This window comes from Stegostoma tigrinum, chromosome 20, assembly GCF_030684315.1.
Source record: "Stegostoma tigrinum isolate sSteTig4 chromosome 20, sSteTig4.hap1, whole genome shotgun sequence".
Lineage (NCBI taxonomy): Eukaryota > Metazoa > Chordata > Chondrichthyes > Orectolobiformes > Stegostomatidae > Stegostoma > Stegostoma tigrinum.
The window spans coordinates 51946238-51971531 of record NC_081373.1 but is presented as its reverse complement, the minus strand read 5'-3'; the positions used below and the strand labels follow the sequence as shown (position 1 = coordinate 51971531).

Here is a 25294-nt window from a genome sequence, read left to right as displayed (position 1 = left end):
GGAGGCTCTGGTAGGAAATTGGGCAGAGGGTTGGGGATGGCGTGGGGGATGGTGGGAAGAGAAGAGGGATCACAAGGAAAGGTAAGCCAGCTATAGGAAATGGGAATGGTAGAAATGAACTATAAATCGGACTTACGTTGAGCACTGGGGAAACTAACCTTATACTGACCATCCGACAGCGCAGCACTCCCTTGGCACTGGTCCCCCACTTTAGCACTGATGCTCCAATGACAGAGTTTGGTTAGTGCCACTGCTGTTCTCCCTCAGTAGTGCACTGAAGTGACAGCCCTAGTTTTGCGCTCGAGTATCTGATGTGGGCTTTGATCTCCACCGCCCTCCCGTTCCAGGTCTACCCTCAGAGTTTGTCAGGAATCTCATCCACTCCTGCCTTAAGAATATTCACTGACTAGCTTCCAGCGAGCACCCCACAGGCCGCCTACCTTCAGAGAGAAATGACGACAAATGCGGATCCCCTATGACCCCAGTACTAATCTCTGCCACACTATTGGGAGGTAATACCCTATCGATATTGAAGCTTGGCGTGTTGGATTATAAACTGCAGACTCACATCACGAAAGACCATTTCAAATCCGCCCCAGACTTCCCACTCCACTCCTGCCATGCTCCCTGCAGGTATCACCCACCAGGACCACCCTCATACACCCCCTTGTGGCCAGCTGAACTGCAATACTGTGCATCAAAACCACAATCGACAACCTCTCTATCACTGCTGCTTGAGATAGGACCAAGAACGAGCGCACAGGGGATGCACAGGACGGGAGAATAAAAATGACACCCTCGTTTCAGAAGAGACTTTGTAGCAAACACAATTTTAAAATCGTTGTGATCTTGCATTCACGCGCGTGAAACACACGATAGCAGTCAACGGGCACACATTTTCACGCCGCTATCTCGCTTTCTTCTTTTAAAGCAAAAGAATTTACTCATCCCAGAACCTTCACACTCCAAGACTGGCTGCTTGGGCTCTAAAGGGCATTTGTGCAGCAAACATACCCCAACAAATCCTGGCATCGAGAGATTCAGCTCTGGTGAACTTCCTTCCGCTCCTGTCATCGTCGCTCAAGACACCACAAGAGGTAAGTAACGAGAGCAGGAGAGGGAGCGCATGTGCGCTCACGTTACAGTCAAGCACACGTTAAGGAGAAATTCTCTTTCCAAATCCGCACGTGGGAGAAGTCATAGCCCAGTCAGCCAGACACCGCTAAATGAGACACTCTTCTCTATCTGCACCACATTGGTGAAAACCCCACTCAAAACACCGCACATATAAGCAGCATAGTTAATCGAAATACCACATTAGGCAGCTTATCAGAAAAGCAGGAACATGACTGCAAAACAACTGATAAGAAAAGATAAAAAACAAACAAAGTCTTTTGAGGCCCATTTCATTTGTACCGTGAGTCATATTAATAAACCACACTGTTGTTTCAGTCACAGAAAGAGGGCAGACAATAAAACTATTCATTTCCTAAAAGGTCACCCTGGGAGAAGCACATATTGTTTCATAGTCGATCAGTGAAACTATTATTCAGCTCAAGGAATAAAATATTATAACAAGTACTTTGAAATGTACTGATGGGTTCATTAGGGAGACCAGAGGGGAAAAAAAAACAATTTGCAGAGGGAAATCTGAAGACAATTAATCACTCGCTTGTTTTACTTAATTTTCCAATCTGTTTACACTTTTCCAACTACAAATGCATTTTTTATGCCCCAGCTCACAATTTACATCATACAGCCTCAGACTCCTGGCACGGCACCAAGTGGCAGTCATGAGGAAACTAACTGCACATGAACAGATTCAGTGTTTCATAATGGATAAAGGAACATGTAAATTTTCAGCATGTCAGCAAATAAAAAATCATGGCACACAGATTGCATACAAAACAAATTTAAAACAAGCCTGTTCATGGGCTGAATAAAAGTAGCTCCAGAAATAATCACCACTTTCTTGCGAGTGATAGTTTCGTTTCCCTTCCCTCGCCAGCTCTAAACGGTCAAGTTTCTCTATATATATAAAACCCTGCGGTTCTTGTATATGTATTACCAATAAAACTTCTGAGTCAAAGAGTACCCTTGCAAAACAGCAAAAGTCAAAAGGGCACTGCGCCAAACAGAGTTAACAGATTAATCACTGTTCATTCCATTCTGCTCGACAACAAGCTTGTTCCAAGCACATAGGATACCCACTACAAGTGCCATCAATCATTTAGAGGATGAAACAAAACAAAACGAAAGCAACAATATCAGACCCATGTAGATGAAGGGTCTGCCCGTGTGGGTGCAGAAATTTTAAGTTTCCATCTAAGATAAAATTGATTGCATCTCTGGATCTTGGCTATTCAACTGGAACCAAATGCGTGGCCCAATCACTTATTATGTTCTTGTAAACCGAGATGGCAACTTCAAAACACAAAAAGAATAATAGGTTTCATTTCCAAATTACTTTTGAATCAGAAGACTGGAAGATTTACTGGTTTCCTGTTTCAGCTTGCAAAAGGAAAAACTACAGAGACGGCATAATTAATCCAGGCTTTCTTTCCCCCAGCAGTTTCCAATTGGTTCTCAAAGTGACAACATAATCCAGCCCTCTTTAATATGATTCAATTAAGATAGTGATGTTTGTTTCAGAATGTCTGTGCAGATTAGCCACAATTAAAACACTTCCCGTAATGTGAGTGTTTAAATTGGTTAAAAACAGCACTTTGTAATTCTGATATTCAAATGCATTCCACCATACTTTGGCTGATTTTCTGATATACCAACAACGTTGAGCAATGCACTTTGTCATGAGGGAAATTTATGAGTCAGTGTCACAGTAAAATGAGCATGACATCAGTTTTCATTTCTTTACGTTTCCAGCGAGTTTGTGGGTTTGCACACTAACCCTGCTCACTTCAGCAATAGGTTTCAATTGAACTGAAGGGACAGGAGATGAAAGATTTCTCATTCTAGATCTCCGGCAGTCAGAAAGGAAGTAAAGGAGACACAGCTGTTACCCGAGTGGTCAGCACTAATGCAGCAGAGTCACACAGATATGACGGGGAAATCTGTGCACAAAGTGGAGGAGGACAAGATATTCTGGCAAGGTCGAATAGAGATGTCTTTTTTTGTTCATCCATGAGATGCGGGCTTAAACTGGCTCAGCCAGCATTTACTGCCCATCGTTTGTTGCCTTTGAGAAGTGGTGCAGAGCTGTCTTCTTGGACCACAGCAATCCATTTGGTGCCCACTGACAATACTGTTCGCATGGGAATTCCAGGATTTTGACCCAGCAGCGCTGAAGGAACTGTGATGTATTTCCAATTCAGGATTGTAGTGGCTTGGAGAGAAACTTGGAGGTGGTGGTGTTCCCATGTATCTACTGCCCTTGACCATCCAGATGGTCATGGCCATGGGTCTAGAGGTGGTGTCTAAGGAACCTTGGTGTATTACATCTTGTAGATAGTCCACAGTGCTGCTACTGAGTGTCAGTGGTGGAGGGAATGAATACTTGTGAATGTGGCACCAATCAAGCGAGCTGCTTTGTCCTGGATGGTGTCACGCTTCTTCAGTACTGTTGGAGCTGCACCCATTCAGGCAAGTGTGGAGTATTCCATCACATTCCTGACTTGTGCCTGACTCTAAAGAAGTCTGGAGTTGGGTTACACTTCACAATATTCATAGCCTCTGACCTGCTCTTGCATCCACAAATTCGATACGAAAAGTCCAGTTCAGTTTCTGGTTGATGGTAACTCCCAGGATGTTGACAGTGGGGAATTCTGTGATAAAGCATTGAATGTCAATGGACTAAGGTTAGATTCTCTCCTATTGGGGATGGTTATTGCCTGGCACTTTTGTGGCATGAATGTTATTTACCGCTGTTCAGCCGAAGCCTGGATATTGCCGCGCCTGGACGTGGGCCGCTTCAGTTTATGAGGAGCTGCAAATGGTGTTGAACATCCTCACTTCTGAATGTATAATGGAGGGAAGGTCATAAGGTCTGTATAAAGAATGGCTCAGGAATGGACATGAACAACTTTTTTTTTAAATTCTTAGGACGAAATTTCTGCATCATTGGCAAGACCAGCATTTGTTACCTATCTCCAATTAGACTCGACCTGCGTGGCAAGTTAGATCATTTCAGAGGGCAGTTAGGAGCGAAGCACATTGCTATGGGTCTGGAGTCACATGTAAGCCAGGCAGGGAAGGCTATCAGATCCCGTACCCTGAAGAATATAAGTAGATGGGTTTTATAACAACCAATAATGGTCGCCATTAGACCGGCATTTTATTCCAGATTTTTTTTATTGAATTCAAATTTCACTATCACCATAGTAGGATTTGACCTCAAATCCCCAAAATGTTAGCAAGGGTCTCCAGGTTACTGGTCCAAACACAATACCACTACACCTCTATTTGCTTGCATTTACATAGCCATCTTTAATGTAGTGAATCACCCCCGAGGGGCTTCATCAAAAGGTTCAGATCAGATTTAAAAACTAACAAACCCACAGACGAGCTGACAGGGGCGGATAAAGCTTGGGCAGAGAGATAGACTTCAAAGGTTTTACAATGAGTGGAGAGGCTGAGGAAGGGCACAGCAGAGAGAGAGAGGTCCAGATGGTAAAGGTGCAGTCTCCAGTACAGGGGGCCTGGGAGCGACCAGTGCTGCAAAACGACAGAATCAGCCGAACGCAGAGCTCTCAAAAAGACCCAAGAAATGCAAGTTAGCATACTGTGAATGAATAGGACCTCAAGGCGATTTTGATGGGTTGACCATTCTGTCCCTTTTTCTCTCCCAAGATGGCGGCAGAGTGACAGCACAATGGGCAGGCTCCTCAGCCCAGGAGCTCATCTACCCTGCCCACATGTTAATTATTTTTTCCCCTATGCTATTTTTTAAAAAAATTCCATTTATTACGGCACCTTACCTTTTATTAACAACTCGACGGAAGGCACCTTCTCTTGAGCCAAGCCCAGCAATGAGGAGGCTTCCAAAGGCCCAGAATGGCGGATTAGGCCTGAGACCTGGCAGGATGGTCTCCCGACTCTCTTGTCCTGGCACAAAGGTCTCTCCCCCATCACGGAGGTCTTCTTCAGGGGCTTCCGGGTATTCCAGCAGCCCGGCATGGAGATCTTGGCCTGGCTTTCCAGTATACTCTGAACACAGGAGCCATTAATTGAACAGTGCTGAATTTTTAATTTTTCTTTCCCTTCAATATGTATGACTTCGGTCAGTAATTTCACTACTGTTTTAGGGCGACTTATAAAACGTTTCACTGATTTTTTTTAATAAAAATACACGTAACAATAAATTACCATTCTGTTCTACATTTGCATCTTGGTTCCGAGCAGGACCAAGCGAATTTCACTGTAAAATTTTCAATTTATAGTTCTCAGGCTGTACTCTTAACATTTAGAATGTATATTTCCCTTGTAAGACAGAAGAGAAAACAAGAGAGGAGCATAATATGCGGAGACACGTGGAATTTGGCTGCACTCTGCTATTTTCAAGTCACAATGTTGTATAATATTGGAAATTTGATGAATAAAGTACATTTTTCAGAAAAACAAACAATTTTCAATGTCACCGACCCCCGTGATCAGTGTGTGTGCGCGTTTTAAGTTGGCACTGGGAGATCAATATCTGGAAAATACAAAGTATGTGGATTGAGAGAGACCCCAGCCCTTTGGAAAATGAGTAGACAGGACAATTATATATACACTTCTCACCCTGTCTGTGCACTGGCCCGAAGAGAAAGCCAGCATCAGAAAAACTAGAAAGAAACTAGAAAGTATTAAATGCCCTCACAAGAGCAACTAAAAACATGTCAAAAGCATCCTTTCACTCCCACAAAACGTGTAAAAAATTAAAATAGCTGTGGCATTAAACATTGATTGTTTGTCCCTTTCAGTAAATGTACTCATTGGCTTAACCCCTTCCAACAAAATACTATTTTTAGACTCAAACGCACATGTAGGCAGCTGCACTTAAGTATTTTTTTAAGCTACACTTTGGTGTTTAGGTGAAGGATGGCGATTTAATTGAGGTGTTTAAAGATGATTAACAAGGTAGAAGAGGCTTGAGAAAGAGATGCTGTTTCCTTTGGTGGGGGAGTCCAGCTCAAAGGAGCATAACTTTCAGATTTGAACGAGGTCATTCACGGGTGAAAAAGAAAGCTAGGGGTAGCGGAAATCAGGAACTTTCCCTCCCAAAAAGCTGTGGGGACAAGGAACAATTGAAAACAGAGACTGACAGGATTTTGTTTGAAAAGGGTACGAAGGGAAATGAAACCAAGGTGAGTGGGTGCGCTTATGATGCATTTTAAAAGAACAACAGAATAGGTTTGAGGGTCCAAATGGGTCTGTTCTGGTCCCTAGAACATTCCTCTTTTTAAACTACCATCCTGCTATATTTGGTGTGCTGCAGAGAAAAATAGGTCCAATCTGCAACATCTTTCCTCTCTTACACAATGCGAAAGTAATGACGCAAACAGCTTTTCATAACTTCTATTTGACCTGAGGCAACCAAACAGATAGGAATGCATTTTACAAATTACTGAGCATCTATTCTTGAAACTTCACTTAATGCAATAATTTATCACATGTATTCCTTGCAAATGCAATTACTGTACCAATTCTGAAAAAGGAAATAAAAAAGCACAATATGATTAGAAATAAATAGTTTGATGCACTTGTGACACATTTCAACAGAGAACTGGGTGAACAATTGTTTTCAGCAAGCTAACCTGAAAGCTATTAATCACAGTCATCATCACAGCTTTTATTCAGGCTTGAAGATAATGAAAGGCACTCAGAACATAAAAATATATTAATATGACACAATACAGCTATTATGTTAAATTGCTGCGTAAACTAGAAACGCTTTCACATTTGGAAGGTAATTGCTGTGCAAAGAATTGACTAAAGTTTTTAAGGCAATGTTAGAGCAGAATTCAACCTTCTCTTTTAAGCAACAGTTGGATCAAGCCAGCATTTCCAGCTTAGTACAAATCTCAAGACTGACTAATGAATAATCAGAAGCTGGAATTCAATAACAGGAAGTGAGCTGAAAACAAAAAAATTAATTGCATTTGTTATGAATTTCTCAAATTTGTGGAATAAGCAGAAAGACATAAGAACATTGCAACAGTTATAACACACCCATAGTTTGCTTACTGATTGTATTGTGCAATTCAGGAAGTTAGAGGACATCAAAAACCACTTTGAATCTGGGCTGTCCTTGAAGCATGTCGAGTAGTATTGCAATGAGGTGTTGGAAAATACAAGTGACATAGTCAAATTCTTTATTTGGATATGCTTTTAACATCACAATAACATTACACTGATTGCAAAGTCATTGCTGATGATTCATTGTGTTGAAATTCATTTGTCCACATTTCAGAGCAACACAGACACAGAAATAGGCTATTTGGCCCATTGAGGCTGTTCCAGCATTCAACGAGGTCAGAGCTAATCTACAACTAACTCCATATAGCTGTCCATATCCCTTGCTAGCCTGAGTAAATAAAAACCTATCAAATCGCAACTTTAAATTTAACAACTGATTGAGCATCAACTGCTCTTTAGAGAAGTGTTCCAGACTTTTGCTGTATGTGTGAGTGGAAAAATTTGCTAATTTCACTACTGAAAGAAGATCTGCCTCTAATGTTACAACAATGCCCTGTAGTCATAGACTCCCCGACTAACCAAAATAGTTTTGTCTATCGACACAACCTGTTCCCCCTGATAGCTTCAATCAGCTCACTGCTGAACATTCGCAAGTCCAACAATGTCATTCTTAGTTTGTGTAATTTCACCCTTAGATTTTAGGTATGCGTACCCATAGCGTCTCTTTCTCCAGTCATAAAAGAGGACCAATATTTCCTTCCTGAGGGGAGGTGTCTTGAACAGCTTACAATACTCCTATCTATCCCCTTATAACATGTTCTCGGAATATAAACGGCCAGCTTTTGCTTCATCACTATCAGTAACTGAACATTAAAAGTGCCAATGAATAACATACATGGAGCTTGCATCCCTCCCAAGTTAAAAAAAAATGCTCTTTGGACTTTCATTGTTTAGCTTTTCTGACATTTAGAAAAAACCCAATGCTATCCTATTTAGTTCCAAAGTGGATGTTCCAAAGTGGATGACCTCACATTTGTCTACATCGAAAGCTATTTATCACAGTTTTGCCCATTTATTTAATCCTTCAAACTGTCTCTGTAACATTAGAATCCCACCTACACCTATTACAGTAAGACTCTCAATGCTTTGTTAACTTTTAACTTCTCATGATAACACCTATGATGCAGTGTCTATGTAAACTTCTAACACTGTAATTAAACCTTCCTATCAACAGAGTTATCATGGAAGCGATTTCCCCAGCTCGCCCTCTAATCCCCACATCAACTGACCACAAACGAGTCTCTGAAAATTTCCACGTAAGATCGGCCAAAAGTTTATTAAATCAGAAACAAACACGGAGAATAGCTGGACAAACTCAGCAGGTCTGGCAGCATCTGTAGAGAGAGAAACAGAGTTAATATTTCAAGGCTAGTGACCCACCTTCAGTCGTACAGAACTTATATGGGATTCAACACATGAACGGTTTCTGTCTCCACGGATGCCGTCAGATTTGCTGAGTTTTTCCAGCCATTTGTCTGTGCTTCAATTAGAGTGTTTTTAAAACAATATAAAGCTTCTAAAAAAAAGAGAAATTGGAATTTCTGTTCATTCCATCTCTATAAACCTGATCTTATCTAAAGTTCTGCTGACCATTCCCTAACTGCATGCCCAAGGTATGATATAAATATAAACCGTTATTGAAAGGATTAGAATTAGGATTATTGTCACATGTACTCAAATACGGGGATATATGAGTAAGTGAAAAGTGTACAAGGTCGCCACTAAGGTAAAAAGATACTTAGGTACAAAATCTTAGGTATAAATTAGAGAAATGAAGAAATAAAGTTAAGAGATCAGCGTAACAGTCTTTATAAAGCCAAGTGCAAAGAAACCCGGGCACAAACGTGCAGGTATAAATTTTAAAAAATTAAGAAATAAAAGGTAAAAGTTCAGCATTACACCCCTCCTAAAGCAGGGAGGTTAAATGGGAAATTTTCTCAGTTTGATGGGGAGGACACTAGTGGCTCTATTCATCAATCACTCTCAGTTTCAACTGATACCTGCATCATATCAACCCAGAGTCTCCTATGACCAAGCAGAAATCCCCCGAGCTCAAGGAATTTTGCTACATTAGAAGCTGTACAACGTTTAAAAGGGCTGGCTAAAATTTATTTTGGGAGAGAAGATGGCCAAGGGAAGAGTCAACTCTTCATGAAGCTAGTGGGTCAGACCCTCCTTCAGCACAGCCCTCATTATTGAGGGGGAGTGGACCTCAATATTTTCAATTCCTCTCCCCAAAACAGGACAGGATGTTCGAGAGAGGATTTACAAACAGCATGTGAGATCACGGCCCAGTGAGAAAGAGCTGGGCTACTAACCATATTGTATCTTGTCCAGCAAATGTTAAGTTATCTCAGGCATGCGAAAAAAATTCTGGATCTACATGTAGACTGTAGCCACAAACGAACAAGCATCGTCAAACTGAAACATGAGATTCACTTGTTCAAATAGATATACTGGCAGTTCTAAGCACAGAATTAATAGTGCATGTGGACCAAGTTTCTGATGCAACAAAAGTGCACTGATTTACCAAACTGGTGTCTAACCCAGTACGTTATTTCAGCACAATGCACTTGGTCAAAAATCCTCTGTGTGGACAACTACGTCAACACAGTATTTGAGAATATCAAGTGGAAAATGTTCATTGAAAAGTGCTAGAGACAGTGGATACAACACTTACATCAATTCAAGGTGATCCCCAACAATGTTGCTCATAGAAAGTCTCCGATCTGAAGTCTGGTTGCTCTGCTTAGTCATTCATCAGGCCTCTGCAATTAAGGTTCAATTACTCCCTGGGCAAGCTCTGGTAACTGTAGCTGGTTATAAATTGCTGAGGTCAATGAGAGGTCAGCAAACTGTTTGGAAATTTCAGTGACCAGGTTAATCACTAGCTTACTTTATTTTGTTGAGAACGTTATACTGACCAAATATTTTGGGGCTGTCAGCAGGAAGTCAGGGACTCTTTCCCATTCACCAAATCCTGATTGGGGCTTCAGTTGTGGGCTCGTCATCATTCTGACCTGCTACATGAAGGGGGATTACTCTGAGTAAGGTCCCAGCCCATCCTACGGCTCTTTATGCCCTCCATAAGTCCCAGTGAAATCTGCAGCGAACAGCTGATGTTGGCTCTTTGAGAGACTTAAGAAACCCCATATTTTAATGACTGATAGCCCAATGGGTTAGTCTACAATCTACAAGGATGCATTCTCAGCCAAGTCTATTGAAAACACAAGAAAATAAACCAAGGTTCCAACCCAACGTATGCCGACTCAAACTGAATAGGGTAATAAAATGGGAGGGTCAGCTCCAGTGGTGCAGTCATGGTGTCCCTACCTCTGAGCCAAGAGGTCTGGGTTTAGGTCCCACTGCTCTCGAGGTGTGTGGTAATATCTCTGAGCAGGCTGATTGGAAAATATCTATAATATGAGGGGTTTGGAACTGAGTGAGGAGATGGTCGTCAATTTCATTCCCTCAGCTTCCTGTCAGATTATCAAGTTTCCAATGACTCCGTCTCCATTTCTGACTGCATTGGGCCCTCACATTCACAACCAGTGCATCTGTAAGGAATATCACGGGAGTCCTAGGAACTTTCTAGTCTGCCATACTGCACTATCACATTAAGGGATTACATCACACTCACCTTTAAAGAAAAACAAACATGCAAACTTCCATGAACGCCCGCCACCTCTACATTAGCTTCCATATGAGCCCAAAAAGTTTCCATGAAAGTCATTAACCTTGCTGCCCTGAAAGGACACACCTACATTTTACATGGTATAATCTTTCTGACCTTATAATGCACTGTATTCTCTGACTCACTGTTAACAGCCCGACCGGAAGTTGTTTTTTTTCAGTAATATTAGCACTAGGTTGCTTAAAGTATGCTGGAAAACATGCTGCTTAATAAAAGGTGCACAATATCATTTTATGTTTTGGATTATTCTGCTGCCAAACAGCATCAATATTCAAAGCACAAGATGTACATTTTCCACAGATAGGTTACCCTTTTCAGATCCACACCTTAGTGACTGGATTTCCTTTCCCTCCATAATGAACAGAAATTATCCCCTCTGCTGAGTCGGCTTTTCTTCCTGTATATTGAACGACATGGCTGTGGACTGGTTTCAAAAACATGACATTACACTACACAGGGACAGTGGTACTTCTGCTGCTTCCATGGGTTCTTCATTTGCTGCCAGCTGCCCAGAAACTCTGGGGGCAGAACAGAAGACATAAAGTGACTGGCTCTCTTAAACCACTTCTGCTTAAATCAAGTACCACACAATTACTGGTGAAACATTTTAGAACAGAGTTAGATAGCAAGACCTCTTCTGACACGCAGTGTGAACATCATGGTTTAACAGCATATCGAACATGACTGCGTGACCAGTACTGCACAATTATCACCACCAACAAGAGAATCCAACCATCTCCCATTGACATTCAAGGGCATTAGCATCACTGAAACCCTCAACGGTAACCATTGACCAGAGAGTGAACGGGATCAACCAGATAAATCCTGTAATTAGGTTAGAGAAGTTAGAGACAGGGAATTCTACTCACCTCCTGGCTCCACAAAGTCTGTTCACCACCTGCTAGGTAAAATCAGGAGCTACATTCCTCCAGCTTGTTTCTAACCCTCCTGCGCCAACTTCAGAGATAGAAACTTCCAGAATCGAAGGATATGTCAACACAATGACAGATCAGCACGAACACACAGCTGCTGTGCAGCTTTGGGGGACGATTGATCAGGAGCGGGGCGGAATAATCTTCACTCGCCAAACGGGTGCAGCTTCAACGCCACGAGAAGCTCGGCATCATCCGGGACAAAAGCAGCTCATTTGGTCAGCAGCCCTTCCACCATTTCCAATAGGCATTCCCTCCGCCGCCGACGCACAGTAGCCGCGATGCGTACCTACATACGAGTTACAGTGCAGCAACCCAACAAGGCTCCTCTAGCAACACACTGCAAACCCACAGCCTCTGCTAATTAGCAGGACAAGGTTGAAGATGCACGGGAGCACCACCATCTGCAAGATTCACTCCAACTCTCACACCATCCTGATGTGGAATTGCAGTCACCTTTCCTTCACTCTCAAAATTCTTTAACTTCTACCTCTAACATCACTGCAGGTGCATCTGTGTTCGAGGGCTCCCGTGGTTCAAGGCGGCAGCTCACTACCATCTTCACCAGGGCAATTACGCACGGGCTAGTAGACCCATCCATGAAAGAACTTGAAAAAAAATTTAAACCAAGCATATGACCAGAAACTGAGCTGCATGTTGTTGTTTCAGCCAATCCAACAATCAGTAATCTCAAGTCCCAAAACAAAAGTTGTATTGAGGAACTGATAAACTAAAAGGATATCGGCTGTGTCTTCCAATCCTAAATCAGTTGGTGATGTCACATATTTTAAAACTGTTCCGGCAAGTGTGATTAATTGATCGATGCATGCTCGAAACAGACTGATAAAGGGCCATTCCTTGGGCTGAACAAATAAATGGCAGATTGTCAAGCACTTCATCTGATTCACAGCTAAATTTAAGAAACGGGGCCCAAATCCGAACATAATTAGTTTTTTTTCATTCCATTCGTGAGATGTACATGTCTTTCTGACTAGGCCAGCACTTGCTACCAATCCCTAATTGTACAAAGTCAACCCCACTGCTGCGGGTCTGGAGTCACACGTAGGCCGGACCAAATACGGACAGCAACTTCCTTCCCTAAATGGCATTTAGGTCCCTATCACAATGGGTAATAGCTACTCTGGCGACATGGTGCTGGCTTTTTATTGAATTCCTATACAGTGGCATTCAATCCCATATCCCCAGAACATTAGCCTGGGCTTTTGACTTTAGCCTGGCAGCAGGAGTCAAATGGAAAGCATACTGATCACGTTTGACATAAGATGCTTCACAATAGCTATAGCAGAGAGAGATCGAGGTGGTCATGTAAATAAATAATAGAAAGCATGAAACGCTGAAAAAAAGATTGTTTACAAACATAATGAGCTATTCTTCAGCATCCAAATATTGTTAACTATTCAGGATCAATGCTTTGGGCCTGATATGCCCATTCAGACTACCAGCTGTGGGTTCAACATGCCCGGCCAACATTGCTTGCTGCCGGCAACATGCCTCATGTAGACTTCAAATGAACACAAACCAAAATGTAATTCTCTCTTCAGTAGTGAGCCATTCACAGTACTGTGTTTGCTCACTACTGCCTCTTCATCATTATTCACACTATAACTGACAAATAAAACTCTAAGATTTGTGTTCAGCATCTAAACAGAAAACTAGCTGCAATATTTGTGTTGTAAAAATGGATAGTCCTCAAAGTCTCTAACTTTATAGCACATCCAAGTCATATTTTTATCTGCTGATGTTTGGACTTGCAACGGTTCTGGATGGTTTTACCATGTTTTAAAACTGCACCAATATTATGGGGGAGGGAAGTAGAAAAAAACCTTAAGCATGTATGTGCAACAATGCTGGTGAGGCACCTACCTATATAGGCCAGATAATCACAAAATAGTGTTCGGGTTAGGTTGGCATCGCTGTCCAGAAATGTCCTTTCGCCTTAAACACCATTGTCAACTCCTCAGATACTGGAGCAGTCCATGTTCAGTTGTAGCAAGACCTGGGCTCAAGCTGATTAGGCAACGTTCTCTCTAAGCTGCGCGGCAGCTGCTGGGAATGGACATGTACATCAACTGATGCCAAAATATTCACTGCCGGGTCTTCTTGCCACTGCTGCACTTGGACCTCAGAGGTCTGTGCAGCAACTGGAGAATTTAGGAGAGACTATAGCTAATAAATGGCAAGAAACATTCAATGACTGAAAGAACATCTCCAGCAAAAGGAAATCTAACCGTTCACCTGCACCTCGACAGTCAACAGGATTACCAAATCCCAAATCCTGTGCCAACACTGTCCACTGACCAGGTACTGAAATAGACTAGTTGTGTAAACACTGCTGTTACGACAACAGGCCAGAGCCAAGGAATTCTCTGGTCACTGAGTAAACCTAGCAAAGCCTGTCCACCATCCAGCAGGCTCGTCAAGAGTGTGAAGCAATACCATTCCCCTCTAACTGTTGAAATGCAGGTCCAGGCACCTGCATCATCACGCAAGCAGTTCACTACTATCCAAGACAAAGCAGCCTGCCTGACTGTCATCCAATTCATCACCATGCAAATGGTAGTAGTGTCTGCCATCCTGAAGATCCACTGCAGCAACATGCCCAGCTGTCTTCAAAGGCACCTCCTGAATACATGACCTCTAACACACGGGAACATCACCACCGACAAGTTCCCCTTCATGTTATACACCATCCTGATTTGAACGTATGTTCTTTGTGCCTTCACTACTGTAAGGTGTAAAGATCTTCATAAAAGTACTATTTTTGTACAACAAGCTTTTATTAACCAGCACCTATGGGACCAGGAGTGTGTAGGTTGGTTAAACATCGCCATTAATCAAGAGGCCCACATAATCAATGTAAAAACACACACTAAGTAATAGAAGTGCAAAGCAGGGGGTATAAACATAACTATCGTACTTTATTTACAGCATACATCAATTAAACAATAATCAAACTTTTGCCTTAAATAAAACTTATCGGCAGAGAGCCTTCTCACTCTCACGCTCAGCCAACTACTTGGACATCGCGGTAGATCACAGCATTTGAGGACAGCCTGACTTCAAATTGAATCAACTGTTTGAACATTCATTTGAACAACAAGTGTGTTTACACTGAGGTAAATAAATTAAAACTCCACAATAATTGGAAAGAATAATACAATAAACTTTGCTGTATTTAAGGTGTATAACTTTTGTTGGTTTAATTGAGAGTCCTGGGTCATAAGGTGCCAGTTAAAACAAAGTGTGCTGTACCTAATTCACAAAGACCACAACAGTTTAAGAGGGTGGCCCAATGGTGCCCTCAAGAGCAATTAGGGATGAGAGCAAATGCTGGATTTGCCACAAGGAGAACAACTTAGCAAAATAAACAATAAGGCAGAAAGGACCATAGAACATAGAACATTACAGCACAGTACAGGCCCTTCGGCCCGCAATGTTGTGCCGACCTGTCATACCGATCTCAAGCCCATCTAACCTACACTATTCCATGTACGTCCATATGCTTATCCAATGACGACTTAAATGTACCTAAAGTTGGCGAATCTACTACCGTTGCAGGCAAAGCATTCCATTCCCTTACTACTCGCTGAGTAAAGAAACTATCTCTTTCACCCCTCAATTTAAAGCTATGCCCCCTCGTGCTCGCCGTCACCATCCTAGGAAAAAGGCTCTCCCTATCCACCCTATCTAACCCTCTGATTATTTTATATGTTTCAATTAAGTCACCTCTCAACCTTCTTCTCTCTAATGAAAACAGCCTCAAGTCCCTCAGCCTTTCCTCGTAAGACCTTCCCTCCATACCAGGCAACATCCTAATAAAAGCCATTAGACCAAAAGCCATTAAGTACATACTGATATTTTACCCAAACTCATTTGAGGTTTTTTCCAAAGCAGAACGAGGAGAGAATTCAGAAAAATAACCCACAGAGCTATCTAGTGACCAGAGTTGACATTACAGTGTGACAGTTGGCACAGCAAAACGGAATGATAAATGTTGACAAAGGTATACTCAACAACTGAAACACAAAAAAAAGGAAAGAGAGACAAACAGATGGTAAACTGTCAGAAGAATGACACCCGTACTTAAGAGGCCTATGATTTTCCAGTTGTACATAAATCAAGCATTTTAAAATTTTAAGGTCTTTTGCTTGCATGTCTAATATCACCAAATTTAGAGAACTTTCTATAGCGATGTATCAATGACACAAAACACCATAAATATCCCAACAGCTGAAAACATTGGGAGTCAATTTGCAAACAATTAAATTCCACCAGTGACTTCCTAACCTCAATGAGATAACACACATCTGCTCAATACCAACCGAATCTTAAACTCAATCAAGTGATAATGGGAAAGAACGGCTTTCGATTTGTTTTATTTGAGCTCAAAAATGCTGTTTTCTAAAAAAGTAAATAAAATATTTACCAAGGTCAGCCTTTTCTTTTAATACATCCTTGAAATTGAGGCCACTGTTCAGGGTGCAATGCCGATATTGATTCAAGGCTTCTTTTTGTCCATTGACACCAAGTTCCTTCCTTGTCGACGGTTTCAGTGACACGGCCCCCAGGCCCCGTGTCCATGTGCCGAAATCGGAGCATGCCCACTTCATCAGGTCATCCAGCTTCACGACAACTTTCTCCGATACAGCCACAACTTCATCCTGTAAACAACACCACAAACAACAAAGCAATAGGAACATGACCTTGCTGATCTTGAATGGTGCAGAGCAGCATCCTGTGTATTTGAGACAATTCCAAAGTTTCAACCTACACCATTTATATATTTATTTAACTGCCAGAGCTGCAAGTAGCAAAATGAAAGATTCAAAATTAATTCTGGTGATGGTCGAAAGATAGACTTCTTAAATTACTGCCTAATTTTAAACCTATTTCCCCTTCCGTCTCCTAAATTACAAATATAGAATCAACCTGTCCAATTAATCCCAGTCCCCACAATTTTATCGTCTTTAAGTATTCATTCAGTTCCTTTCGAAAGTAGCTCCTGAATTTGATTCCAACATTTCAAGGAGTGCATTCCATATCATAGCAACCTGTCGCATGAAAACAAAATGTATCGCCCAGTCCTGATTCTCATTCCGATGATATTAAATCTGTGCGCTTTAGTTACTGACCCTCCTTGAGGCTCCAAACAAGAGGCTGCTATCAGAGACATGAAAATTTGATGTGCAATAAAGTTTGAAAATACAGTTAGCAATGCAGGGTGACCCTCTCCCAGCTTCTTCCTCAATCCCTCTTCCTAGAAAGCCATCTGCCCCTCAGCTACATTCCTGCCAAGCAGGAATGAGACACTATCTTAACCCACCAGTTTATCATCACTACGGAGGACAATGGTGACAAATCAACTTACATTAAGTTTTAATTTCTGCAATTGCTCTTCTCTAACTATATTTCTCTGTTAGCATTATGAACTCAGCAAAAATGACCAGCCTGTTAAACAGGAAAAGTAATGGTCACCAACTAATATTTCGCTCATTATCGGAAAATAGAATCAGCAAAACAAAATTCTACTGGCAGAATAAAAGCCAAATGCAAACATTTGTTTAAACCAGGTTCAAATAATTAATGTAAACACGATCTGTGTAATCTTGGTATCAACTGCCAGTGTGATAGTTTGAGTATTATATTCAGAAGGTCAATGAACAAGGTTTAAAAGATTTGCAACAGGAATATGTGAGAAAGGTTCCAAATGTTATACAGATCATTCTATGGAATCTTAGATCTGAATTCCATTGTTATTTTTGTTTCAAACTTTTAGATTCCTTCTAACATTGTGACATGCTTTCATGAATGATGCATGAACGATTTTCTGCAAATCTCAAACAGGATTCTAAGACTGTGGAGCTGATCTAGTAAAAAGCATGAAAAGAATGTACTGAATATTTGCATTTCATTGTTGGAAAATAATCAATTGAGATTATTCTAACTATTGCTTAGATGTTGCCGTTTTCAAACAGTACAGAAGATCACAGTTAAACTGCACAAATGGATCCACACCAAGCCATCTCAACTCTAACACTTCCTTAAATTCTAACCAGCTCGTATTACTCAAGTTTTTACTTTTTAATAATGAAATTTACAGTTCAAGATCCCAATTAAACATGCAGTAAATTAACTGGACACACACACCATTATTGCCTCAAGTTGGGTTTTTTCCCCCCAAAAAAGCTTTTCTTTATCATTGATGAATCAAGTTGCCTGCCTGCAATAGTTTGCAGAAATAAGTTTTGCGACATCAAGGCCAAATGCAGCAAATCTATCAAACATAAAAGGCACTTTACAGGTTCTATTATCCATTTTGAATCTTTTGTGTTAGTTGATTCACTTTCACGTGAAATGCCTTGATGAACTAATCTGCTAGCTGTGTAAGGCAGTAAGGTTTGTAATGTGAGAATGTGAAAACAATCACTTCCCAAAACCTAATCAACTTCAATGCCAAAATCTCCAGATGCTTAGCCCAACATAATTTTTATAAAATCCTACTATTACAAAGTTTCCTATCTTATATAATACTTTACACCCAAAGCCAAGATTTTTCTAAAACAAGATGTAAAAACGTATTTTAAAATGTCCTCAGTCACAAAGAAAGAAACAAATGTAACAGTGCCTCAGAATTTATTAGTGCCTGTAAATTGTTAAGAACAAAGGTTAAAGAGATTCCCTGATATAACCGACTTTACAAAGGCAGATTCAAAGATCGCCGAAATGCCTTTCACTTTATTTAGCAAGAAACATCACCATACTTACTTTTTTTTGGGTAACAGTTTTATACAAATGCAGAAGTTTCAGGCAATCATGTTACAGGAAATTCTGCACGTCACAAAATGCCAGTAAACTTTAGTGTAAAATGTCGCTTACAGTTAGCAGTGAAATTGTATGCACCCATCCATATAATGATGTTAGTTAATGTATGGTTAGGTCTGTTCAAGCCTTTGATAAACCAGCTAGCAAAAGAAAGAAAATCTGTCATGCTGAGAATGTTTCAGTCTGTTGCCTCACGAGGTCAAAGAAAGAATTCCTCAGGTCAAAACAGATTAGTACACCTGCTTTGCTGTCTATTGAATTACTGACCTAGCAACATGAGAAATGATGCCTACAGGAATGACTAAAGCCTTTATGTAAAGTGGCTATCTAGTAATTCACATTCGTTAAAAAAAGAGGCTTGGGTTTTCAATTTTGTTCTTGTTCTCAATTTAATTTAGTAAAAAGCTCAATGAGAGAATACTATAAATTCACATTAAACTTTCAATTTTAACCTTACAAAGCCCAGTAAATGTTATATTAAGCATGAATGGCATGTGCATTCTGAACTGTAAATTATATTACTCATTTTACGAGCAATCATACAATGTGTCATCAAGGCCACCACTGATTTACACTGGCTTCAACCATAAAATCACAATCATCAGACAAGTCCCAACACCTGTCCACACAATCGAATTTTCTTTAAAATGCTACTTCTGGAACCGCAGCAAGATCAGAAAAGACGAAAATAAACTGCAATAGCGTATTTATAGTTGCCTTTCCTTTTCTTGTCTATGGGCCTCTGAATTCATACCAGCTACCCTTGCAATAAAATTATAACTCAAAGTTTTCTATCTTCAATACTTCACTGCTTGTTCGTCAGTTTGTGATGGCTTAAGGTTGTGAAAGATGCTATGCAAACACACATTGCTTTGGCAAGTGAAAGAAGGTGAACCATGATTGGCAGCACTATTGGACTTCATGAGGCATGACCACTCTGTGCCCAATTCTGACTTTGCCCAATGTCCACACACATGCTTCTCCGCAGACGGCACCCAATAACTGTTGGGAGTGGAAAGCCTGGACACTTTCTCCTCCCAAGCGCAGAACGTCAAGGCCATTAGTAGCTTCACTGCATTTGGTTAGGTCAGCACACAGGGGTCAGGACTAAAATCCTGGAATTGTTAGGCTTTAACAGACATATTGCTCCTTTATTCACTAAAGGACTGGGAAACCGGACCACATTTTCAGTGTTAATTTCATCATGTACACTGCAGTCAGGAGACCATTCAAGCCATCGTGCCCTTCACTAGGTAAATACCTATTTATCAGTCAGCATGGTGACTGTACTTGTTGTAAGCCAAGGCGGCAGTGTTTGAGAACAGACACCAGACTTACTCGGCTGCATAGGTGCATATCAGGGAGTCTCAGGGTCACGAATGCAAAGTTTAAATCCTTATCATCATTAATTTGTATCTCTTTCAAATTGCAGGGATGAACAGATCTTGTTGCTTTTGACAGAGAATTCCTCTACCAGTCCTTACAACGTACAAAACAGAAATGTCTATGCAACACAGCTTGCTAATATTCTTGAGGGTAGGACACAGGTACAGGTCTTACACGTGGTCACTGAGGTTTAGAAACCTCTCCTCTACACTGGGAGTCTCCAGTCATGCCCATGCACTGTTTTTGCACAGATGCTTGTTTACTGCTTGGTATGTGTGTCATGTGGAACCTTGTTTACAAACTATTTTGATTAGCTTAGCAACTCATTACTGCACAACTCGGGTTGGATTTCTGCATGGAATTTTGGTCTGCACAATTAAGAGGATTTAAAAACTGGAAGGTAACAAAACTTGCACTGACCACTTAATATAATCCTTGTACCTTTACACGCAAATGTGAAAACATGCCAGAACATTCAATACACTCTGGATCAATGCCAAAGGAAACCTGAACTGATCTTCTATAAAATCTTGTACTCTTAAGAGAACATTGTGTAACCTTTGTAACCTAGTCTTTTCACAGTTAAGGTTAAGCAATGAACTGCAAAATATAATTAGAACTCTATTAATCAAGTCACAATACTATTTGAGGACGGAATAGTTTATGAGTATTTAGTAACTGGAAACTAACTTAAAACATTCAGAAGTTTGGCACAGAAGTTTCTTTTCCCCCTCAGTCTGCTGCCTTCCTTCAACAAACAATCATTAATTTTTTCAGAACACAAGTTTTTAAACCGCTTTTAAGTGACACAAGCTGTTTTTAACAAAATGTTAAATTTCATTCCAAAGCATTTATTTTCCTGATTCTTTCGCAGGACTTTTATTTGATAAACAAACTCAAAGAGAAGGCAATGTTGTGATGTTTTGTTGATATTTCTTCTCCTATATCATATTTTAAGAAGTTGTTTAAACAGATCTCCTGTTGCTGTCTATACTGTGCCTGACCCACTTTAAATCAGCCTCATTTTTCAAGCAGAGCTGCATGTTGTACTTGAATTCTGAAACAGATGAGTGACTCTTGGGGGAAAGGATATTGCAGTTTTCTTATTTCTATATTCAAAGCAGCTGACATTATTCAAATAATTGGCACATTAAATGAAAAAAATGCTAATGTTCTCAAGTATCAGAGCAGTGCTTATGAATATAAGAAATGCAAAACTTGGAAAAATTGTTGCCAAAAATACATGGTGCTGTATTTCAGATTTGCATAACTGGATTCATTAGATCTGATGTCCTGTGGGGAGCGTGACATTAATATACTGTACAGTGAAGCTGAATTACAATTTATTCAGTTTTGCCAGAATAGTTTGCCATTACTTAGACTGCATATTTATGCCACAGATTTAATACACAGTCACAATTAGCATCTGATGATTCACAGCATTAAAAAGGCTGACGTGAGTTGAGATGAAGCAATTTTTTTTTCTGCAACAAACAGTCTGATTAGGAAATCTGAGCAAGCACATATAAGCATAATGTATCATAGTACCCTACAGAGCAGAAGTCCATTCAGCCTCTTGTGCTCATACTAGTTCTGCAAATAACTATCTACTGCTTAGCGCTACTGCAAAGCCCATAACAGATGGGAGGAGTTGCTATTAGACAATTCAAGCCTGCTGAATAAGATCATGGCTGCTCTGATTTACAGCCTTAATTTTACTTTCCTACTTAACCCTCCCTGTGCCCCATTACCCTCAATTCCTTTGACGATCAAAAACCCGTCAAACTCAGCCTTGAATTTATTCCACAGCCCAGCTTCCACTGATGTCTGCGAGAAAAAGTCCAAAGACTAATAATCTCAGAAGATATTCCTCCCCATTTCAGTGCAAAGTTGTGGGTACCACATTACAGGCAAGGTGCAAGCCCACTGGAGACAGTGCAGAAGCAACTGGCTTCAACTTATTTACAGGAAGGTTCCAGGTCAAGGAAACTTCAGACATGAGCAAGCTGAATAGAGTAGATCGGGTCAAACTGTTTCCGCTCATAAAAGAAACAAGACAAGAGAGAATTGATTTAAAGTGACATGCGAACAAAGCAAGGATGAAGTGAGGAAAATCTTTTGCACACAGTGTATAGTTAGGGTATGGAACAGACTGCCCGGAGATGTGACGGAGGTAGGTTCAAGTGAGGCATTCAAGAGGGCAACTGGACAGTAATGGCATGCCGGCATACAAGGAAAAGGGAGGAGACTGGTCTTGGATAATTGAGCAGGTGCAGACACAATGGGATGAATGGCCTCCTTCTATAACATAATAAATTCCCCACACCGGGGGTAACATCCTGCCAGCATCCAGCCTGTCAAGCTCTCTCAGAATATCACGTCTGAATAACAGCATCTCTCAGTCCCCAACACTCCAATGACTACAGGCCTAGCCTGCTCAGCCTTCATTCATAAAACAAATCTGTCATCTCAGGCACCCGTCAAGTGCAACCTATCTGAATCACTACCAATACTGGTAAAGTGACCAAAACTGTATGCTGTACTTTGGGTCTATCTGCTATTCTTTCTCCATAGATCTCCAATTTTCTATTTATTAATACATAACGCACTTCCAATTGAAAGATATGACTGAATCTTCTTCTGTCGCCACCTTTTCAGGTGGCATACAGCTCACTCTTCCAAACAAAACAAACTGCCTATCATCATTCCTATTGAATAAAAACCAAAAGAACTGCGGACGCTGTTAATCAAACAAAAACAGAAATTGCCGGAAAAGCTCAGCAAGTCTGGCAGCATCTGTGGAGAGAGATCAGAGTGAGTGTTTCGGGACAGCATTGAGGAAGGGTCACTCAACCTGAAATGTTAATCTCTGATTTCAGACCACAGATCCTGCCATACCTGCTGAGCTTTCCCAGCAATTTGTTTGTTTATCATTCCCTCCGATCCTGCTGATTTAACGAATGTCATCCTAACTTTTCAGCCTTCCATCTAAACTTTATTTGAGAGAGCATGGCTTGCAGTATTTGCCTTGGAGGTACATAGTAACAGTTTCGGGGATGATTTAGAATATCTATCTGAATATGTCATATATTGTGTATTTCCCCCACCCCTCCATTTGGCTTATGCACATCTTTTAAACTTTAAGAAGTGTCAAAAAATTAAAATGCCAAAATGTTGAAGTGTTAATTTTTCTTATATTTATTATTGAAGTTATACTACATAAAAAAGTGCAGATGTAATGTTAACACCTGCACTTATAACAGGGAAATGATTATTTTTGAAAAATATCATAATTTGCATAAATTATTTCAGTCCTTTACATATTTGGCATGCCAAACTTGATCGTTACTTTTTGTCTTGCTTCAGGACAATTCACAAGAATACCAGTATTCCTGATCAGCAGAATGTTCCTGCAAATTGACCTGATGGGTGCAAGAGGCAAATTTTCAACAAAGATGGTGTTGAAAAGTTTGAAAAATAGAGCTGCAACTGTGTTCTCAAACCCTTCTGCTTTATAGCACACTGACTGCCACATTCATTTGTATAATTGGTGCCAACACCTTAAAAGGTAGGGGTACCTTCAGTGTAGTCTCTAGATTCCTGGGCAGACTGTGGGGGGTTAGGTGATAATGAAGAAGGGTTTGAGTGGCAATAGCTATGAACCCCAGACGAGAACATGTGTGTGTGTGTTGTAAGGCTGAGTCGATTTATTAATGGGAGCCTCGCACTGGGTTCAGTGGATGTTGGTGAGCGTTTCTCTGGGCACGATGCCAGGCTCAGGATCAGTGTGTGCGCGCTTGTTGCTGTTCCCTGCTGCTTGTTCTCTTTGCTAATGAATGACTAACTCTGGCCAAAAGGGAAATGACATCAGCGGGCGTGAAGTAAGGCAGCATCTGGAAACGACAACCTGCCCCTCGCTTCTCCGTTATTGAGTACATAAGCTATTTGCATACACTACAACTCTGTCCGTAGGAGTAAGCTACCAGTTCACAACAGGGGTTTCCGGGCAATATTAACTGGAAGCAAATCATTAACAGCTACATTAGGGCCCTTGAAATATCAGAATTAGAAAATCAGAACAATTTTTGCTGCAATTCGTGTGTGTATAGAATGATATTGTCACATATTGCAGATGGACGTGTCCATTCCGCTTTATAGAAATAAGACGGTTCTGAACCTGCTGAAGGTCACATAGCGACTTCCCAGAGTTTATTTAGCTGAACAAACGTAATTATCACCCAACAGGTTCGCGCAGAGAAACGACTCGCCTTGAATAACAAGAACGCGCAGGGGCACACAGACTCGCAGAGAAATGGTAACACTGGCCTTAGTTAATTCCACCTTCTTCGTGAGCTAATAGTTTTCAGCTGCTTAGCATACAGAGGGGAGGCGGGAGGGAGGAGAATTGCTGAGAAGTGTCACGGGATCTGTGATGTTATTTGATTCTGCTTTCTAGATCAGTAAATTGCGTCAAGTAATGAATTTCAGAAGGTAAATAATAAAAAGGGGGGGAAAAGGAGACAGCTGCATGTAAGTTCAAGAGGGGGAGGGAGGGGCAGAGCTCTGAAAAAAAACACTAAAAATGTTTAATTTCGGTTTCAAAACTAATAAATAATTATCCACCTGAGCGGCGACACAGTACACACTGACTGTAACCTGATCTAAGCATTAAAAGCGTGGTTACAAAGTATTATCCTAAATACCAACCACCCCCTCCCAAAAAAACAACAAAAGGAGGCGATATGAGGTTTTAACTGCTTCTAAACCTGTTGCAGATATGAAAAGGTAATTTGACACGCCAGCCTTTCAGAATGCATAATTAGCTCCAGCGTTGTTATGGAGGTGCAGGAATATCCACTCTCTCAATGACGATGCAAAGATCGGCTCCTCGCTCGTCGCGATTAGGGGATTGTTGCAAAAAAAAATGCAGTTCATTGTAAAAATAAACCAAGATTATATTTACACGTCGCGTTAAACCAGCGCTTCCAATGCCCAACTATCCATCACCGATTTTCCAACACATCACCAAAATTACATTGTATAGACCAATCCATCACCCCCACTGTTCTGTTCATGTATTTATATGGTAACAACCAGATTTCGATTTTTTTTGTAAAAATAATGAAAAGTTATTTAAAGATTTGCGTCATTGCATGGAAAATTGAGAGGCTGGTTTTCTTGGCAAGCTAACGTTTCTCTCTCTCTCTCTTTTCTGAATCTGCAGTTTGGATGTTTACATGGAAAG

The 25294-nt window shown here is 40.8% G+C and overlaps 1 protein-coding gene across 4 annotated transcripts in view; it reads right to left on the bottom strand.

Annotated features, from left to right (window-relative positions):
* arid5b (AT-rich interaction domain 5B) overlaps positions 1-25294 on the bottom strand; it is a 143357-nt gene that overhangs the window by 116690 nt on the left and 1373 nt on the right. For 2 of the 4 annotated variants that reach the window (XM_048550953.2, XM_048550954.2), the window contains exon 3: positions 16268-16502. In XM_048550953.2, the coding sequence (XP_048406910.1) occupies positions 16268-16502 (235 nt within the window). Of the gene's footprint in view, positions 1-1014; positions 1259-16267; positions 16503-18606; positions 18664-25294 lie in introns of those variants that run through there. The other 2 variants (XM_048550955.2, XM_048550956.2) reach the window with 2 other exon arrangements.